This window comes from Pristiophorus japonicus, chromosome 14 (genome assembly GCF_044704955.1).
Source record: "Pristiophorus japonicus isolate sPriJap1 chromosome 14, sPriJap1.hap1, whole genome shotgun sequence".
In the NCBI taxonomy this organism is placed as follows: domain Eukaryota; kingdom Metazoa; phylum Chordata; class Chondrichthyes; family Pristiophoridae; genus Pristiophorus; species Pristiophorus japonicus.
Window position 1 is genome coordinate 166,301,697 of NC_091990.1, and position 21,832 is coordinate 166,323,528.

The window sequence follows — 21,832 nt, forward strand, 5'->3', positions numbered from 1 at the left end:
GTAAGTGGGATCTGACCCAGCAGAATCTCTAGATTTATCCTGCACTGTTGTCCCAATATTCCATTTGCTTTTTAATTGCTCCTGCACATTGTCACAACACCGATACTGACATCTTTTGTCACTTTCAAACTTTTCCCCTGCCATTTTTATACCTTCACCGATGTTGCTCATTCTTTCTTCCAATATACAGTACTTTGCATTTTTCAGTTTTAAATTTAATTTACCATTCATCTACCCTGTTGTATAATGAGCTTAAATCCTTTAAAATATTAACTGCATCCTCCATTCCTACTAAAGAATCTACATTTTTTTTGTAGTCCCATCGTCTACCCTGAATTCCGAGGAAGTTTAGTTTAATTAAGAGAATTTTGTGTAGAACTTTGTCAAAAAGCTTCTGGAAGTCCAAATAAAATGAATTATAGGCATTGTACAGGCATGATCTACAGAATGATGAACTTGTGCTTTGAATGCTATGATTCTTGGATCTATTTTATTTATATGTGATACAGTAATAAGAAAGAAAGAATTGCATTTATACAGCGCCTTTCACGACCACCGGACGTCTCATAAGAAATAGGAGCAGGAGTAGGCCACCTGGCCCCTCGAGCCTGCTCCGCCATTCAATACGATCATGGCTGATCTGATCATGCACTCAGCTCCACTTCCCTGCCCGCTCCCCATAACGCTTTATTCCCTTATCGATCAAAAATCTGTCTATCTCTGCCTTAAATATATTCAATGACCCAGCCTCCACAGCTCTCTGGGGCAGAGAATTCCATAGATTTACAACCCTCTGAGAGAAGAAATTCCTCCTCATCTCAGTTTTAAATGGGCGGCCCCTTATTCTGAGACTATGTCCCCTACTTTTAGTTTCCTCTATGACTGGAAATATCCTCTCTGCATCCACCTTGTCGAGCCCCCTCATTATCTTATATGTTTCAATAAGATCACCTCTCATTCTTCTGAACTCCAATGTGTATAGGCCCAACCTACTTAAACTATCTTCATAAGTCAATCCTCTCATCTCCGGAATCAATCTAGTGAACCTTCTCTGAACAGCCTCCAATGCAAGTATGTATATCCTTTCTTAAATATGGAGACCAAAACTGTACGCAGTACTCTAGGTGTGGCCTCACCAATACCCTGTACAGTTGTAGCAGGACTTCTGCTTTTATACTCTATTCCCCTTGAAATAAAGGCCATCATTCCATTTGCCTTCCTGATTACATGCTGTACCTGCATACTAACTTCTTGTTTTTCATGCAAAAGGACCCCCAGGTCCCTCTGTACTGCAGCACTTTGCAATTTTTCTCCATTTAAATTATAATTTGCTTTTCTATTATTTCTATCAAAGTGGATAACCTCACATTTTCCCACATCATACTCCATCTGCCAAATGTTTACCCACTCACTTAGCCTGTCTATATCACTTTGCAGATTTTTTGTATCCTCCTCACAATTTGCTTTCCCACCCATCTTTGTATCATCAGCAAACTTGGCTACATTACACTCAGTCTCTTCATCCAAGTCATTAATATAGATTGTAAATAGTTGAGGACCCAGCACCGATCCCTGCGGCACCCCACTAGTCACTGTTTGCCAACCAGAAAATGACCCATTTATCCCAACTCTCTGCGTTCTATTCTCTATCCATGCTAATATATTACCCCCAACTCCATGAACTTTTATCTTGTGCAGTAACCTTTTATGTGGCACCTTATCGAATGCCTTCTGGAAATCCAAATACGCCACATCCACTGGTTCCCCCTTATCCACCCTGCTCATCACATCCTCAAAGAACTCCAGCAAATTTGTCAAACATGATTTCCCTTTCATAAAACCACGCTGACTCTGCTTGATTGAATTATGCTTTTCCAAATGTCCCACTACTGCTTACATAATAATGGACACCAGCATTTTCCCAATGGCAGGCTAACTGGTCTATAGTTTCCTGTTTTTTGTCTGCCTACTTTTTAAAATAGGGGCATTACATTTGCGTTTTTTCAATCCGCTGGGTCCACCTCAGAATCCAGAGAATTTTGGTAGATTATAACCAGTGCACCCACTATCTCTGCAACCGCTTTTAAGACCCTAGGATGTAAGCCAGTGAAATACTTTTGGAGTGTAGTCACCGTTGTAATGTGGGAAACATGGCAGCCAACTTGCACACAGCAAACTCCCACAAACAGCAATGTGATAATGACCGGATAATCTGTTTCTTTGTTATGTTGGTTGAGGGATAAATATTGGGCAGGACTCCGGGATAACTCCCCTGTTTTTCTTTGAAATAGTGCCGTGGGATCTTTTATGTCCACCTGAGAGAGCAGACGGGGTCCCGGTTTAACCAAAAGGCGGCACCTCCACCATCTTCAAAGAAGTTGACAATGTTTGTCAAGCAGGGCTTTCCCTCCTCAATCCATGATAAACACCATTGGCTTCGTGGGTAATGCACCCCTTAATGGGATACGATGTTGTATCTAATTATCCCTTAGCAGAGAGTTTCAGGTTATATCTATTAGCTGATTTCATCTAGGTCAACAGTTAGGGTGGTACAATTATCCTCAGTATTCCTGGACCGGGGAAAATCAGTCAGGTTTCTCATTTTTAATACTATCCAGTAACACCTGCTGGAAAGTACGTGTGGATGTCCGGTGAGGAGAGAATTGTGGTTGGCCGTGATGCTTTCGCCGTTGAAAAACCTACAAATACTGTCTAGGCTCACACAAGAAGAATGATTACTTGGGTTTGGTTTTGGAGGGCACCCAATGTCTTTGGAACCATGTCTCAGTATGCCCGGCACCTTCAAGAGAGGAGACAACTAGGGGCAGAGGATAATACATACAGTGTGCTGAGGATTATGTGGGTGTTATATCATGTAATTGCACAATACATCATAAATATTGTTATCCAGCCCATTGAATTTTACATGGAAAAAGACACTGTCCTAAATGAAATGTGTGCTTTTCTTTCAGGAGACTGATTATGTTGCAAATGATCAAGTTGACCTTTATGACGATGTAATAGCAGCTGCCGATGGTAATAACCATGAAGATCAAAGTTATGATGAGATATTACCACGGACTCCTGGTGAGCCACAGAAAACGGACAATAGTGCCAGGCCAACCATAGTCTACACGTACGGAGGCAAACGGCAAGCTGTCTATGTGGGGAACCTGACATGGGTGAGTGACTCTGAGCCTGGTTAGTGTTACTCTGATGTACCTAGCCATGTCCAATGGCTGGCAACTGCAACTAGCAAACACTGAGAAACTTCCAAGGGACAACGTGTAATGTTATTGTTATCCCTCCTTTTCTGAGCGTATTGGCTAAATTGCCTGGGACAATCCAATGTCGATGTGGGGAAAAGTGTTTGTCCTGCTTTGGGAAACTGCCAAAGTATAACTTCTGTCAGTTTTCCCTACTGTTGGAGAGGACTGAACCTTGCTGGCTCCCAACCATTCCGCGAATCCTGTTGTCTGCCACTTGCCCATTGCCTCTACAAGTTAAGAGTCATGCTGGGTGAGTAAGGTTGCTCAGTCATGCCTACATGTGATAGAATGGTTTCACTCACTGAGAATTATGTGTAAACTCTGCTTCTCATCCTGAAATTAAGTCTGTTGAGTGCATATGAACAAACAAAAATGACAGACAGAAAAGGACCAATTGGTCCATTGAGCCTGTCCTATATTATCATGGTGCAACTTAACACCACAACCACCATTGCCCCTCCCCATCAACAACTTTGTAAACTCCACAGAGAGGCAAGAAACGGACAAAAAAAACCGTCGGGCAAAAAAAATCTTGGGAAATTTCTCTTCAACCCCGAAGGCGATCAAACAAGTTCCAAGAAATCACAGTAAATCCGTATATTTCATGAGCCGGCAATTCATTTCAAAGGTCGATGTCTCTGCAAAAAGTAAAACCTCCTGATATCTAAGCTAGTTCTATGTTCACGTAACTTACACAAATATCCCCTGGTCCTCCCTAACCTATCTAACGCAATTGGTATATCCATGTGGACAGATCTAATCCTTTCATTATTTTTGATTATGACAATCAAATCTCCTCAAAGTCCATGCTTATATAGCCTGCTCTCTAATCTATCTTAAACTAGTTATCAATCTAATGGCCCTTCTCTCAACCTTTTCCAGGGTCTCTATATCACTCAGCCTGTGAGGGGACGAAAAATAGGCACGGTATTCTAAATGAGGCCTAATTAAGATCCTATACAAGCACGGTATAATGTTTTTTGTTTTGTATTAGATTGTCTTTGCAATACAACCTGGTAATCTATTTGTCTTTGCTATAGCCTCATGGCACTGGTTGTGAATCTTTAGAGATTCATGCACTATAACACCCGGGTCTTTCTCCCGCTCAACGATCTTCAGTTCACAAGCTTTCAGTGCATGGTGTTACTTCTACCCATGTGCATAACACTACATTTATTTATATTAAATGACATCTGCCAGACATGGGCCCATTTCCCCATCACACCTAGTCTATTTTTCTTATCTACGGTCCTGAAGCCTACACTGACATTTGTATCATTCGCGGACCTCAAGTTACCCCGACACTTTAATCCAGACCATTGGTAAAGATGAAAAGCAACGGTCCTAACACGATCCCTGCGGGACTTCACCGGTAACCAGTCCCTGAGCAGAACCACTGCCATTAATAACAGCTTTCTGCCTACAAGCATACAACCAATTCCTCATCCATTCCAAGATCTTCCCACTACTCCCACAGGATTAACCTTTTTTAAGAGATTATTTTGTGACACCTTAACAAAAGCTTCCTGAAAATCCAGGTATACAATGTTAACCAGGCTACCCACCTCCACCAACCTAATAATTTGCTCAAAAAATTCAACTAAGTTGAAAAGACATGACACGCTTTACCAGGTGCCATGTTGAGAGTTTCATAACCAATATTCCCCCTAATTTTTTTTTAGGTGCGCAGCCCATTCACAGTTTTGTGCATATGCAGAATTTAACATGGGAAAAGTCGGTCTCGCAAGGCCGTGCAGCTTAGAGAGAACGCTGTCTATAACTTCTGCTCTGTGTTGGTGGTCATCTAGAATATCTCTAATGATCCCATGTAGCAGAAGTATGACAGATCTAATATGATGATTATTTCCTTCATTAAGAACTGGAAGGTTTAATTTCAGACTGTGCTGTGATTCTGTTTGGAACTATGACAGGAAAGTTCCATTTTTGATTGCTGTCTTTGTAGGAAAGGACTTGCATTTATATAGCGTCTTTCATGACCTCACTGTCCCAAAGTGTTTTATGGCCAATTAAGTACTTTTTGAAATGTTGTCACAGTTGTAATGTAGGGAAACTAGGCAGCCAATTTGCACACAGCAAAGTTCTACAAACAGCAATAAGATACATGACCGGATAATCTTTTTTTTAGGAATAAATATTGACCAGGACACTGAGAGAACCGCCCTGATCATCTTTGAATAGTACCACGGAACATTTACGTCCACCTGAGAGGGCAGGCGGGGCCTCGGTTTAATGTCTCATTCAAAAGCAAAAAAGTGCACTTGCGCAAGTGGACCTGCCCCAATCATGGTGTGGACTGGGCCAGTGGTAGCAGCCCTAACTGGTAATGGGAGCACTAAGGCTTAGTGCTCAAAGCAAATTTACAGGAATAGCAGTGAAATAATGTTTTGAGGGACAAAGAAGGAAAAAAAGAGAAGAAATGTGTTATATGAACTAAAAAGGAGAGACTGAGAATATTAACAACGATCGGGGCAAAAATAAACCAAAAAGACAAGAAATAATGGCTGGGGTTTTCTGTTTGTGCACATGCCCCCATTTGTTTCAATGGACAGGAAAATCACGGGCTGGTGAGCAGGCAAGCCTTGGGTGTCTGTCCATAAATGTATAGGGACCGATCACCAGAGAGCACTTAGATGCAGGAATCCTTACTGGTCCATTTACCTACTGAACCTTCAGGGCTGCTGACAGGCTGTTACTTAAAAATGAACTAAGTCAGTCTGGAGTTTATTGAAGTAGGTCTACGATTTGCCTTTGTTCTCTGCACACCCTCTTCTGCCACACACTGTGTCTCAGCCAGTATTCTACTGAGAATATACAGATGAACTTCTCCCAACATTGCTTCTCTTTCCCTTGCTTTTATTTTATTCGTTCCTGGGATGTGGGCATCGTTGGCAAGCCCAGTATTTATTGCCCATCCCTAATTGCCCTTGAGAAGGTGAGCCGCCTTCTTGAACCTCTGCAGTCCGTGTGGTGAAGGTGCTCCCACAGTGCTGTTAGGGAGGGAGTTCCAGGACTTTGACCCAGCGACGATGAACGAATGGCAATATATTTCCAAGTCAGGATGGTGTGTGTCTCGGAGATGATGGTGTTCCCACCCGCCTGCTTCCTTCTAGGTGGTAAGGGATGTGGATTTGGGAGGTGCTACAGTGACTACTGAAATTAAGGGACAGTGGAGTGGGGTAAGGAATCGTGACTGCGTGCAAGTCTATGATGTAGTACATTTACACACCAATCTTCCAGACTAGCCAGGCTACCATGTGCTTTAAAACTTCTGCAACAGGAGATGTTTATTGTGTGTTTATTATTGGGCAAGTGCTGAAAGTGATTTGGAAAGATTCCATATGAATTCTTTGTCTTAATTAAACGATAATTATTTGCCCTCAGTACTGATTGTTTAAATGAGAACATTCTGACATTATTGTGAGGAGTTTTGAAAATCTCCAAAGGCAATTGTGAAGGAGGTTCTCCAAGTGTTTCTACAGAAGTCGGTTTTCTTTGCTTCTTCTATCTTGAAAACTAGAAGTTTTCAAAACGACGGCTGTTAATGGAGATAACTGCAGTAAGTTATATTTCTGTCAGGGACTATCAACGTCCAGGGTGTAAGTATTTATAAACTCTACAGTTTTACTTTATAGTTTATAAGCATCTCAGTGAAGGAGAGAGAGGGAAAACAGAGGGAAGTGGAAGAAACAATAGGAAAAAAGTTAGAAACAGATACAGAGATGACAAAAGCAAGTGCAAGCCATAAAGAGAGAAAAAGGAGAGGGATGCAGAAAAATTCATGGGAGTTGAGGAGAGAGGGCTATTGTCATACCCAGTTGAGATTAACTAAGTCAACACAAAGTAGGGTTCGGACCTGGGATCCTCTAGGCTGCATTGTCTTAGTGTTGTACAGGGTAGTGCATTCACCACTGGGACCTAGGGGTGTCCTTGCAGTTTATTTTTTTATCAGTATCTGAATAGAGGACTCTGCTGTTCTGCCTCCATTCCCGCTCATCAAGCCTTTGTTCTGGTCTGTTGTGTAGTCTTTGTTGTAAAATCAGTTTTGTGGGTATTCTCTGTATGCTGCATCTGCAAAATTACTTCAATGAGTCAGGTGTAAACTGTGAAGTTATTAAACATTTGCACCTCCTGGCTTTGATGCAAGAATTTTGAAGTCAGAGCACTTGTATCCAGCTGGTTGGAACACAAAAAGCAAATCCAACTTGTAACCCAAGTAAGGACATCAATGCCTGGAACATTTACACTGGAGGAAAGAAGGCTCAAAGGTGATCTTAGAAGTAATCAAGATCCTGAAGTGTAGCGACAAGATAAGTATTAATATATCTCACATTGCTACCGATTATACAACAGGAGGGTAAAAGGAAAGTTTATATCTAACTACTTTACACAAGAGCTTGATGGATGTATGGAATGTACTGCCAAGGCAGGTAGTGGGAGCACGAATGTTATATAACAACAATAATGTGCTAGTAAGTCAGCATATACTGAAATCTGCTGATGATCCCAAGAATTGCCTTTGAGAACCTCCGCGCCCCCCCCCCCCTCCCACCCACCCACCAATTTATAAAATAAACCAATGCACAAATGTTTGCACTTCAAATGCTGTGATGCACACAATCTTAATCAAAATGGCACAACTTCTGGGTTTGAAAGTAATTTGGGGTGATTTAAAAGCCTTATCCTTTTGTTGTCTTGATTTGCTAGTGGCTTTCTAACCTCATGTGTTTTGTTTCATTCAGTGGACGACAGACCAGGACGTGGCTGATGCGGTCCATTCAGTGGGTGTGCAAGATTTGTTGGAGATCAAGTTCTATGAAAACAGGGCCAATGGGCAGTCTAAAGGGTGAGTGCATGTGAAACCAAACTGAGCTAATGGGATACAATGAACATCCATATCTTCTCCTTGAGGTACTAAACATAAAAGAAAGTCTTTTGTTTATATAGCATCCGATTATGTCCTTCAGAAATATTTCAGTGCTTCAAATAGTGAACCAAATTTAAATGCAATGACTGTTGTGATGTAGACAAACATAGCAGCCATTTTACACACAGCAAAATCTAACAACAAAATAAGCAACCAGTTAACTCACTACTGTTATTTGAATAGTGCAGTGAAATCATAAGCAGACAGCATCTCAGACAATGCAGCAGTATTGAGTTGGAGTGTCCACTGCAGTGTACATCAGTGTTATTTACCTGCTGAAATCCTGGCATGGATTTGAACTCACAATTGTTTAAGCTAAGGTGACGCTAGAATAAATGCTTCGAAATAATGGACGGAGATCAAACCTGGGTCAACTCTTTCGAGAGCAGACATATGCACTATATCAGCTTCGAGCTATCCAACTCAGAAAAATAATTACTTGGATTTATTTCTGGTGTAAGAATGGCTGTGGACAAGGAATTGTGATTTAACTTTAATATCCTTTTTGTTTATTTTAATCTTCCTGTTCAGTTTAAAGTGGGTGCTTGTGACATGGGAAGCTGGCTGAAAGAGCCCCAGAACTTGGGCAGAAGGCAGTTAGGTTACAGCCCATAAATTCAATGTCACTAATACACTTCTTCTTTCGAACGGTAGTAGCAAATCAAACGTCAATATCCAAGATGGATATCCAGACCAAAGCTCCCGGTGTAACAACGTGGATATCTTGTAGGCTGCCTGCAAATTTCCTCTGAGGGCAGTGCTCAATGATGTGTTCCAGGGTCTGATTAGGAGTTCCACAGTCACATGATGGGGATGCTTTAATCTTCCTCCTATAGAGAAGTTGGCAGCATCGACCATGACCAGTTCTGAGGCGGTTGATGGTTGTCCACTGTTTGTGAGGAAGGTTTGATCCTTCAGGTTGTTCTGTGGGGTCCTCTATAAGAAATCCATTCCGTATGTCGCAGTTCTTCCAAACATTTTGTCATCGATCATCGAGGCTGAGGGGAGATCGCTGAAGGGCTTCAGCGATGGTCCAAAAAGGCCTTCTGGATTTGAGACTAATACACTGTATCTTAGGGGGTTCTGTCATTCTGGCTAAATTACTTCAACTTCCTTTCATCTGCAGATTGAAACTCCGCCCATTTCAACTGCATGTTGATTGTTTCCTCCCATTGTTGGTCTTGCTATCTTCTCCGAACTAATTTTCCTTGGTGACACCACATTTAAGACAAATATATGTAAAAATAGGAATGGAACTCTACAGTGCTGCCCCCAAGGTTCAGTTGTGTAATGATGGATGTGTCCTGTGGAACTATAAAAATATCCAGTGATACAATTATAGATTCTGAACTTCCAAACGTGGGTTGAGCACGCAGAAAGCATATTTAATTTTTCTAAATCACTTGGAAGACAGAATATTGTTCAAGCTTACAGATCACACCAAATTGGGTGCAGTGGCCAGTGATGCTAAGGAATGTGCTAACCAATCCAAAAGGATATGGATAGGCCATGTCAGTGAGCAGAGAGATGGCAGATTGAATTCAACACCGATAAGTATAAAGTCATGGCATTAGAACCTGCATTTAAAGAGCATCTTTCACATCCTCAGGATATCCCAAAATGCTTCATGGCCATTGAATTGCTTTTTTGAACTATAGCCACTGTCATGCAGGCAAAGTTGGGTTGAAGGAATAAGAATGTGAATTGTGTACCAAATGTCCATGTGCTTGAGATAACAGCAGACAAGAGATTAGGGTCTCTTTGGTGGATAGGCCATTAAAACCGTTGTTTATGTTCGCAGATGGTTAAAAAAAATCAGATAAATTGTTTGATGTATGGCTGAGTGTTTTATAAGTCTAGGAGGTGATGTTCAAGTTGCATATGAGGTACAGTGTTCAGTTGTGATCTCCATATTACGGGAAAGATGCAGAATTATTGGAGGGAGTCTTGAGGGGGGCTGATTCCTGTACTAAGAGGGCTGAGTTATGAGAAAAAAATGTCGACTATAGACTTTTATCTTCTAGGAAAAGGAGGATGAAGGGGTACTTAATGGAGGCCTTCAAGATTTTCACTAATGTGGAGAAATTAGATTGAGCAAAGTTCTACTGTCAGCACAAGATTAAAGGACTAGGTGACACAATAAGAAGATACTGGAGTCATAGGAAATTTAGGCAATACTTTTTTTAGTAAGAGGGTGATTAAATTGTGGAACAGATTCGAAGTTGGCGGGGGGGAGGGGGGTCAGTAGGAACAAAAATCAGGTTTATACCAGGTCTGGATGATTTCTATTAGGAATATTCCATTTCAGTAATATTACTTCCAGAACCACAATAAGGAAACTGATGGGAAGTTTGGAGGAGTAGACAAGATGGATCAATGGTCTTCTGTCTAAAACATTACAATGTTACTTTGTAATACTGCTGGTATTTGGCTTTTGGTGGAAGAATTAACATTTGGAATGTGTCAGGCTATATTAGTGTTTTTATTTTTCTAGTACAGCGTAGCGGCATTGCTGCCCTCCCCAAATGATAGCGAACTTCATCATTGTTTCTCATAACCGGCTCCACTAGTGAACTTTTATGAAAATTGGCCAATGTGTTCTCATCAAAAAAAGCAGTAAACATTAATTAAAGCACAATTGGGCAATAATATTGAAGCATTGGGCTGGTTTTGATTTTACTCTTCCTTCTGAAGTGACTTTGATTATATTTGCATGATTTTAAGAGTAGGTCATTGTGACCCTGTGTGTGTTTTAAAAAAAAAAACATGGCTAGAATGTTTCAGGTTGGTGGCGGGCGGGATTCTTGGCGGGTCAGGTGGGAAAATTGTTATTTTTGACAACGGGTCAGGAATCCGCTGTCATCTCACTCCCACTCGCCATTCCCCCAGGCGCATCTGACATTGCGGAGCCGACCCGATGGCAGCGATGGGGGAGCCAATTTAAATGATTATCAGGTAGTTTACAGGCACTAAAGAGCATTTTTTCATGCTTTTTAATTTCCCTGCATGGTCATGGGATTCACGCAGTTCAAGAACCACATCCGTCAACCTGAGGCGGGAGATCCGTGGCCATTGCTCCAGCTGATTACTTGACAACATGAAATGTACAGTAAAAGCTCCCACCTGACAGATGATCACTTTCCTCAGGCAGAAGCTGTTACTCAGCCCATTGCCAGCACAGATTCTGCAGGCTGCAAGTGTTTCTAGTAAAGTCGCCATCCACTGTCACCTCATTGGAAGAACTCTCTCTCACGATTGACAGAATCCTTCTGTCATCTGTACTTCACCTTGTCATCTAGTCCATCAACACGGGTGCCGTTTATACCGTCTCACCTTGGTCCTCAGAATTGGACCACGATCAGCACCAGCAGCACCAACAACAACACCATCAACCTTCTCCGCAATCACCTAATGCTGCACAGGACAAAAAGCATCAACACATGAGCACATATTGCTGCCCGGGAGGCCAGGGTTAGCCTTGTCATGGCCAGATTTAGTTACCTTTACGCTGTACACCCATATGGCTGCCACATGATGTGCCAGGTTGGCACTAACCCACACCAGCACAATAAAGCATCCCTACAATGACCAAGCCATGCCTTTCACACTCATTACCATTGCAGGGGGTATCGTTATGTCTCGCTGTTCACTGCAACTCACTAAGCCACTACCAAAGGTGCACACAAATCTGTTCAAGACCGGAAAGTGTTGAAAATAAAGATTTTTATGTTTAACACCACATTAACAGAAACTTTACATAAACATTGGCTAACCTTGTGTGTTGTTAGTTGGTATGATTGCACTGGGATGAGGGTGCATGTGAGGGGTGGCTAGTGATTTGAGGATGTACTAATGTCAATCGAGAGAGTGGGGTGGGTGGAGGTGCAAGGTATTTTGGTGTGAGTAAGGATGTGCAGGAGTAGGGTGGGGAAGACAGAGTGATGGGGATGTGATGAGAAGCACAGCAGGATGAGGTTGAGTGTGGCTTTGTATTAATGTTTCCTGATCTAATGAGATAATTGAAATGTTTGCAGCACTGAACTCGGATCCTCCTGCCCAAATCCCTCCTCTGCAATCTGCAACCAGGCTGTCCTGGTCTTCTGGGGAGGTCTCCTCTGCCCATCGGAAGGGAAGAGCTTCCTGTGTCCTCTGACTCCCTTTCTTAAGCGTATGGAGCAAGTCACCAGAGAACCTGGGTGCAGTCATCGTCAGTGTTTGCAGCACTCCAATGTTGTAATGCACTGACAGCACTATGTTAGATGAAACTTCAAATGTAATGTGGCCATGGTCCTTTTAAAGATCCAGGCTGAAAACCCGTCATGAATGACGTCACCAGACCCACTCCATGTCATTGGGCCGGGTAACGCACTGGGCGAGCTTAATAGGCCCCATTCAGGTAAGTTCATTTTTAACAGCGGGATGAGCCAGCAGCGGGTTTGGGATCCGACTTGGCCCCCACCTGCACCGGATCCGCCAAGGTAAAGAAAATTCTGGCCCATGTCTCTCGCTTAGATTTTAAATGACCCTAGATGACTATTTGGTTCTGTCCGTACTGGTTTGTTTTGAATGGTGCAGATGCTTTCTGTTTAGTGTGGATCGGGGCTGGTGGCCATTTTGAGATGATCTCTATGAGACAGATAGGTCTGGTGGCCATGTTCTGTGTGGCTTGAGGTTTGTGAAAATGAACATTCATTGTGGTTCAGGATCATAACAACCCGTATATGCCTAGTTTTATGAAGCTAGCAAACAGAGTGATTCTCTGAGAAAAGCAAACTTACTTTACTGTTGCTTCCAATGTGTCCTACATGGCAAAGACCCCAAGGTTACAATGTCAATAGTTTTTAAATTTCTCAAATCGCCTTTAAACTGATAAAAGGGATAATCAGCCAGAATTCCCACTCCTCATTGTGACACAGCATGTCCTTCTGAAAACGGATATTTGTGTGGCTATCAAATAAGGATAGGGCCAGGCTTGACTGTGATTGAATAGCCTGTCAGCCACTCGGGTCACACATGAAGAATGGTCGTTCGGATGCAGGAAATTATACCACAGCAAGAAAATTGGAAAGTTTAAAAAAAAATTCAATATCCCATTCAGTGCCAATCAGTTGTGTTATGCTCAGGAAGAGGCCACAGGTTTCAACCTAGTCTGTATGTATGACTTCATAATTTGTCATTACAGTTATACTGTTTGGTTAGTTATACTGTTTGGTTGCTAGAGTTTGTATAATACATTTTGATGAGCCAGGGCATTCTGTCCTTGCTAGTACAATGCTATTCAGTTCAATCATTCTTGCATTGCTTCAGGTTACTCTAACAAAGCAATAGTTAAGCTAGTGTGATTTGTTCAATGTGATGGCTGGGGATCTGAGCACCATTCATTTCAGTTGTGCTTTTCATCTTAAATTGGCTGGTGTAGTGGTTACGTCGTGTAGAAATAAAGGATGTAGAGCTAGAGCAGTATTTGTTTGTAGTCAATGATTGTACTAGTGCATTTGTTCTTGCAATACAAGCGTTTAGCACAGATTATTAATCTATCGTCGGCAGGATCATCATGGTTCAATCTCTTATTTACATTGAATACAAATAAAGCCAAACCATATTAATGTGTAATAGTGGGGGGAAGTGCCACGAGCATGGCTAACATCAGTGTAAGGGAAGATGGAGTTCAGCATTGTGTTAACTCAGCAGACCGTTAACATGGTGAGTTGTGCCAGACGCTAGCAGCTCGTGCATTCAGTTCTTCACACATCAAGTTGTAGATAACCATTCAAAAAAGGGGAAGACATCAGCTTGCTACCACAGCCTACATGCCCATGAACAGCAGGTCCCCAAAGTGGAGTCTGTCACCGATGTTGTGATGTCCAATTAATTTAATAGGCATCATAAAAGTTGGAATTTCAGAACAGGTTCAGCAGCATTTGTAAAGAGAAAAGGCAAGTTAGTATTTTGGATAGAGATTCTTTTATCAGAGCACAAACCCATCTTCTCTTTCCAGTTGCTTAAGGATCTGCTCTGCATTTGTGCATTTTTGGTTTTATTTCATATTTCTAACGTTGACTGGTTTTATTTCTTATTTATCTCTCTTTTGCCAGATGCAGCATTGTGTTTTAGAGGTTCATTGTCCTGAAAGCCAGGTATTTTTGCCACTTGAAATAGCACTTGCCAAGTCGTGGCTCAGTTATTAAAGTGGCAAATTGCAGTTCATTCAAGAAGAATTTTGAAAAATCCAAAATATTTTGTGGAAAAGACAATCTGCTCTTAAGAATCTGTTTTTACATGAGGGAGTCACGCCTGTGGACTGACATCAGTGAATGTGGATCTGTTTCTGAGCAAGATGCCAAATGCACTTCGAACTGAGATTTGCAGTGCAATAAGTATATGAATGTTTAACCTGTGAAAATACGACCATTAGATTAAACAGGTGCTTTATAAAAAGACAGAAAATGCTAGAAAGGCTCAGGCGGTTAGGCAGATTCTGTGAACAAAACAGAAGATATCAACTGTTGAATAAAGCGACAATAGAAAGTTGAGAAAATGAGGTCCTCGGTGACCAAGTGGATAACAGTATAGTACCACCTGTTGTAATACTAAGCCATGCAGACCAGAAGGTCCCAGGGCCAATGTCTGGGGTGTGCTAGGGCAATAGAAGGGGTCGACAATTCAGAGGATGGAATTGGACTCCGTTGTGATGCCCTCATAATTGAATAACCTTGGTAAGGAAGCAGAGGTTGCCTGGTACTTGTAGAACTGTTATCTAAAATGTATAATGGAAATGAGTGCTTCAGTAAAAAGTAAGAATGGAAGAGAAGGAATGGTTGGAGGGTCGGGGGGAGGGTGGGTGGGTGCGGTGCGGATGATGGATATCAACCATATTTTGCTTTGGCGGCATCTGAGTTTAAAATGAGGACTGTTGTATACATTTCTGTACAAGCTATTTTGTGTTGTTCCATCCACTGGTAACTTGTACTGACTCTAGCATGTTGATTCAAGAGCTGAACTTCATAATCAGATCAAGATGCAAAATTAAGAAACCTGGTGTCTGGCACATCTTGCTCTAAATAGGGAGATATGCAGCAGTGGAAGTGAACTGGAGGCTCCCCTTCTACTCTACACACGTGCACGCACACGTCTGGACAGTGAGTGTTAGCAGGATAATTGCACATCATGGCAAACTTGACCCTGTCCGTGTGCACTTTCCATCAGGATTTCATTGGATAGCAGTCAGAATCAGGAATGTTGTCCGATTATTATTTATTCTCCCTCCCTACCCATCCCATGAGCACTTGCGTCAGTGGTACTTAAACTGTTTAGTGGGTACAGACAGCACATGGTATAACACAAAGACAAACAGACTCGGAGGGTTCCAGGTTCGGTCCCTGGTTTGTGCTTGATCCCTTGTCTTTGCTGAGCTGACTGATTCACCTGGGGTTGCATTTGACACACCTTCTGCTAAAAAGTGCATATATGTGGATGGTGCGCCAAAACAGGATCAAACTCGGCTCTGATGTTATCCAAGGTTGAATAGTCGACTGACACCCATTGTCTGGGCTCGTGCATGATGAATGGCCATCGGGCCACGGTAATGCAAGGTTGCTGGAACCCATGAAACAGTACCTAGCAGGAGTCGGGCCTTCAGGAGAGATTGGGGGAAAAAAACTGTAAATGGCTTGCTGAATTCCTGTGCTGTGATGAGTAACAGATCTGTCTGTTTTTGTTTCTTTTTGTCTTCCTCTATTTGCTGACCAGGTTTGCTGAAGTATATCTGGGCTCTGAAAGTTCCGTCCGACGCCTCATGGAGCTACTTCCGCAAAGAGAACTTCATGGCCAGAGACCGGAGGTCATGCCTTGCAACAAACAGAATCTCAACCAGTTTGAAGCGCAATCCAAGAAAAGTAAATCTTTGGAAATTCTACACTTCATTAGATCTTCATTAACCTCTTTGCAGACCTGTATGTTTGTGAGCCAGAGTAATACCTGTAGCAGTGGAATGGTGGATAACTGCTTCACATTCTGTTATGTCAGGAATTACGCTGGTTACTCGCTAGTAAGCCAGTTACTAACACTGGCTTTATGCGGCACAATATGTTTCCATTTGGTTAATCTAGCACACAAAAAATTAAGTGGAAGTATTGTCATTAGGTAATGAACTGATCAAGTTCAATGGATACTAAATTCAGCTCTATGCCTTTGTCACATTAAGTTTTACAGGGGCAGGAAAAAATATATGGTTCTGAAACACCTAATGACCAATGGGAAACCAAAAGGCCAAAATTTTTCATGACAAATTGTTTCCACCAAATTTGCAGCACTGGATATAGAAGATGCAAAAGCAACCAGGTGGTTTAAGAGAATTACTTTAGTTGTGGGATATGCTACACAATTGGGCTGGCCATTTGTGCTCCGAGGGAATATGTCTGGGGGTAGTAACTCCTGGACTCGCTACTGTTGTCATTGCCAAGTCCCCCAATAGTTTAATATGACAAATGCTTCTATTTTCATATTTGTGAACTGTAAACGTGTTTTTAAATTGATCTTATTGGAAATATGATGGAAGGAACAGAGCGTAATATCGTATTTTTTTTTCACGAGATTTCTTGTTGTGATGTGACCGTGTTGCCCATTGCCATCAGTGTTCCCAGAGTCCAAGATCTCCTGCATGTTGTGTTGCAATAAAATCTTGTGTTCGTGCAATTCACTGCACAATAAGGTCTATCTGTCCTGTGCGTTTGAGGGGCAAGAGAAACAAAGCACTTCATTATGACAACTGTTGAGACTTCAAACTGATCGACGGGTGACGTCTTGCATGTTGTGCATCATTTCTCTTTACCCCTTCAACGGTTGGGGGTATGTCCTTCCCCAAACACCTTTTGCACCACTCTAAAACATGCTGACTTTGCATTTCTGTGTATCAACCCACAGGCTTCAGAGCTGCTTGTCAGTTCAATGGTTTTATTTGTCTACTCCACTTCAATGTCTGCCACATTCCTAATGCTTTCAGCAGGATTAGCCTCGTCTTTCTTACGCACTTTGAAAGATAATACTACTTTGTAAATATAATCCCTTAAAGGGTCAGAATCCTGATTGGAGCCTCTTTATAAATCACGTTAATCTATTATTAATGGTTTCTGTAAAATTTTGTAATATTTTTGAATGGCGAGTGCTGTTGACATTGGGAACTGGCTCGGTAGAGTTACTGGGTTCAACTGTGTGAGGAGACTAAATTAGCCTGCGGTTAATTTATTTTAATCTATTTTATCGATGCTACTATGATCAGTGCTCCTCTGAACTTTCCCTTTTGCTCCGCTAATTTGCAACGCCCCATCTTGCACGCTCTCCCTCGCCGCGTCTATATTGTGTCTAAATCAAGATTATTGCACCGTCTCCAATTCTAACTCGGTTCTTTCCCAGCACTTCAGAAACGTGGAACTCTTCATCTCCTTCGGTCTTTCTTTCCTCCTAAAACCTGCAGGTTTTTAAAACCCAAATTTGACATTTAACCGCTATTTCCTGATTCCCACTTTTTTCAACCTTGGTGGTGTCCTGTAACATGGGCCTTTCTGAATGAAACCATCAGTCTGCAGCAAAGCCTTGCCCTCGGACACCATTACAAAGTTACTGAAGGCAAAGATACTGATAATATTTGTCATTGTGTTAATTCAGCTCCCTCACACTGTCAGGCTCAGTCTCTGTCAGTTTTGGAGTACTGAACAAATTTTATCCCCTAGCACCAATAACGTACTTGCCTTTCAGACTATGTTTGTACCCGTGTGTGATAACTGTTGTATCTTTAAAATAAAACACGTTGATCACACCAATCTTTAATGAGGCCTGATGATGCACTAATGTCATAAAAACACCCTCTATGATTTTACTTTGCAACGTTCCATCTGTGATTCTGGAAATTCTGGTAAGTTGAGAAAAGCATCGACATGCAGCTGGTTAAAATATTATCAGTGAAAATGTGATTTTTTAAAATCTGCATCCTATACCTTAGTCATCTTAACATCAGATGGGCTCAGGACAGGAATTTTGGTTGATGATAAAACTGGCAGAAGTTTGTAACTTTTGTTGTCAAATTTGAAGTTATTCCAACCTGTCCTGCATTGTGAGGTCTTTGTATCCTCTTTCATTGTGCCAAGCAGCGGAGAGTGACCTGACTGGGATCCAGTTGGATCCTCTTTTCCTTTTAGTGTGAAATAAATCTTTGGTCTTTATACTCCAGAAAATAAGGATATTTCTGGTTTGGGATGTTGCTGACCTGACTGTTGGTGTTACTAATCGATTCTTGTCTATCACTCCTGGCATCTAATTGCAATTGAATATTGGTAATTTATTTTAATTTCCTCGGCCTCTTCAACCCCACCTCCCGCATTCTCTCTCCCCCCCCCCCACCCCCTGCCTTCTCTCCCCCCCACCCCCTGCCTTCTCTCCCCCCCACCCCCTGCCTTCTCTCCCCCCCCGCCTTCTCTCCCTGCCACCTCCCCCCCCGGCGTTCTCTCTCCTCCCGCCCCGCCCTTCACTCCCCCCCCCCCCCCCCCCGCCTTCTCTCTCTTCCCCCCACCCCGCCTTCCCCCCGCTTCTCTTCCCCTCCCCCCCGCCTTCTCTTCCCCTCCCATCCCGGCTTCTCTTCCCCTCCCCCCCCCCCCCCCCCGCCTTCACTTTCTCCCCCCCGCCTTCTCTTTCCCCCCCCCGCCTTCTCTTCCCCCCACCCCCCGCCTTCTCTTCCACCCCCGCCTTCTCTTCCACCCCCGCCTTCTCTCTCCCCCGCCCCGCCTTCTCTCTCCCCCGCCTCGCCTTCTCTATCCCCCGCCCCGCCTTCTCTCTCCCCCGCCGCACCTTCTCTCTCCCCCGCCCCGCCTTCTCTCTCCCCCGCCCCGCCTTCTCTCTCCCCCGCCCCGCCTTCTCTCTCCCCCGCCCCGCCTTCTCTCTCCCCCGCCCCGCCTTCTCTCTCCCCCCCCGCCTTCTCTCTCCCCCCCCGCCTTCTCTCTTCCCCCCCCCCGCCTTCTCTCTTCCCCCCCGCCTTCTCTCTTCCCCCCCCGCCTTCTCTCTTCCCCCCCGCCTTCTCTCTTCCCCCCCGCCGCCTTCCCCCCCCCCGCCGCCTTCCCCCCCGCCGCCTTCCCCCCCGCCGCCTTCCCCCCCGCCGTCTTCCCCCCCCCCCGCCGTCTTCCCCCGCCTTCTTTTACCCCCCCGCCGCCTTTTACCCCCGCCTTCTTTTAACCCCCCGCCTTCTTTTAACCCCCCGCCTTCTTTTAACCCCCCGCCTTCTTTTAACCCCCCGCCTTCTTTTACCCCCCGCCTTCTTTTACCCCCCGCCTTCTTTTACCCCCCGCCTTCTTTTACCCCCCGCCTTCTTTTACCCCCCGCCTTCTTTTACCCCCCGCCTTCTTTTACCCCCCGCCTTCTTTTACCCCCCGCCTTCTTCCCACCCCCCGCCTTCTTCCCCCCCCCCGCCGCCTTCCCCCCCCCGCCGCCTTCCCCCCCCCGCCGCCTTCCCCCCCCCGCCTTCTTTCCCCCCCCGCCTTCTTTCCCCCCCCGCCTTCTTTCCCCCCCCGCCTTCTTTCCCCCCCCGCCTTCTTTCCCCCCCCCGCCTTCTTTCCCCCCCCCGCCTTCTTTCCCCCCCCCGCCTTCTTTCCCCCCCCGCCTTCTTTCCCCCCCCCGCCTTCTTTCCCCCCCCCGCCTTCTTTCCCCCCCGCCTTCTTTCCCCCCCGCCTTCTTTCCCCCCCGCCTTCTTTCCCCCCCCGCCTTCTTTCCCCCCCGCCTTCTTTCCCCCCCGCCTTCTTTCCCCCCCGCCTTCTTTCCCCCCCGCCTTCTTTCCCCCCCGCCTTCTTTCCCCCCCCGCCTTCTTTCCCCCCCGCCTTCTTTCCCCCCCGCCTTCTTTCCCCCCCGCCTTCTTTCCCCCCCGCCTTCTTTCCCCCCCCGCCTTCTTTCCCCCCCCGCCTTCTTTCCCCCCCCGCCTTCTTTCCCCCCCCGCCTTCTTTCCCCCCCCGCCTTCTTTCCCCCCCCGCCTTCTTTCCCCCCCCGCCTTCTTTCCCCCCCCGCCTTCTTTCCCCCCCCGCCTTCTTTCCCCCCCCGCCTTCTTTCCCCCCCCGCCTTCTTTCCCCCCCCGCCTTCTTTCCCCCCCGCCTTCTTTCCCCCCCGCCTTCTTTCCCCCCCGCCTTCTTTCCCCCCCGCCTTCTTTCCCCCCCGCCTTCTTTCGCCCCCGCCTTCTTCCCCCCCCCCGCCTTCTTCCCCCCCCCGCCTTCTTTCCCCCCCCCGCCTTCTTTCCCCCCCCCGCCTTCTTTCCCCCCCCCGCCTTCTTTCCCCCCCCCGCCTTCTTTCCCCCCCCGCCTTCTTTCCCCCCCCGCCTTCTTTCCCCCCCCCCGCCTTCTTTCCCCCCCCCCGCCTTCTTTCCCCCCCCGCCTTCTTTCCCCCCCCCCGCCTTCTTTCCCCCCCCGCCTTCTTCCCCCCCCCGCCTTCTTTCCCCCCCGCCTTCTTTCCCCCCCCGCCTTCTTTCCCCCCCCGCCTTCTTTCCCCCCCCGCCTTCTTTCCCCCCCGCCTTCTTTCCCCCCCGCCTTCTTTCCCCCCCCCGCCTTCTTTCCCCCCCCGCCTTCTTTCCCCCCGCCTTCTTTCCCCCCCGCCTTCTTTCCCCCCCGCCTTCTTTCGCCCCGCCTTCTTCCCCCCCCCCGCCTTCTTCCCCCCCCCGCCTTCTTTCCCCCCCCCGCCTTCTTTCCCCCCCCCGCCTTCTTTCCCCCCCCCGCCTTCTTTCCCCCCCCCGCCTTCTTTCCCCCCCCGCCTTCTTTCCCCCCCCGCCTTCTTTCCCCCCCCCCGCCTTCTTTCCCCCCCCCCGCCTTCTTTCCCCCCCGCCTTCTTTCCCCCCCCGCCTTCTTCCCCCCCCCGCCTTCTTTCCCCCCCCGCCTTCTTTCCCCCCCCGCCTTCTTTCCCCCCCCGCCTTCTTTCCCCCCCCGCCTTCTTTCCCCCCCCGCCTTCTTTCCCTCCCCCCGCCTTCTTTCCCCCCCGCCTTCTTTCCCCCCCGCCTTCTTTCCCCACCCGCCTGCTCTCCCCACCCGCCTTCCCCCCCCCGCCTTCTTTCCCCCCCCGCCTCCTTCCCCCACCTGCCTTCTCTCTCTCTCCCCCCCCTTCTCTCTGCCTCCGCCCCCCCCGCCTTCTCTTCCCCCCCCCCAGCTTTCTCCCCCCCCCCGTTCCTTGTTCTCTTCCCCTCCCACCGTGTCGCGTTGCCACCCCCCCCCCCCCCCCCCGTGTCGCCCTCCTCCCTCCTCCCTCAGGTGTCGCCCCGCCCCCCCCTGTCACTCCCCCCCGTGTCACCCCTTTTCTTTCCCCCTCTCTTCTCCTTCACCCCCTCCCTTCTCTTTCCCCCCTCCCTTCTCTTTCCCCCCTCCTTTCTCTTTCCCCCCTCCCTTCTCTTTCCCCTCTTCCTCCCCCTTCCTTCTCTTTCCCCCCCTCCCTTCTCTTTCCCCCCCCTCTCTTTCCCCCCCTCCCTTCTCTTTCCCCCCCTCCCTTCTCTTTCCCCCCCTCCCTTCTCTTTCCCCCCCTCCCTTCTCTTTCCCCCCCTCCCTTCTCTTTCCCCCCCTCCCTTCTCTTTCCCCCCCTCCCTTCTCTTTCCCCCCCCTCCATTCTC

At 46.1% G+C, this 21,832-nt stretch overlaps 1 protein-coding gene across 2 annotated transcripts in view; it reads left to right on the plus strand.

Annotated features, from left to right (window-relative positions):
• LOC139280209 (cleavage and polyadenylation specificity factor subunit 6-like) overlaps positions 1 to 21,832 on the plus strand; it is a 66,099-nt gene that overhangs the window by 12,934 nt on the left and 31,333 nt on the right. For both annotated transcript variants that reach the window (XM_070899802.1, XM_070899803.1), the window contains exons 2-4: positions 2,973 to 3,182; positions 8,030 to 8,133; positions 15,964 to 16,109. In XM_070899802.1, the coding sequence (XP_070755903.1) occupies positions 2,973 to 3,182; positions 8,030 to 8,133; positions 15,964 to 16,109 (460 nt within the window). The remainder of the gene's footprint in view (positions 1 to 2,972; positions 3,183 to 8,029; positions 8,134 to 15,963; positions 16,110 to 21,832) is intronic.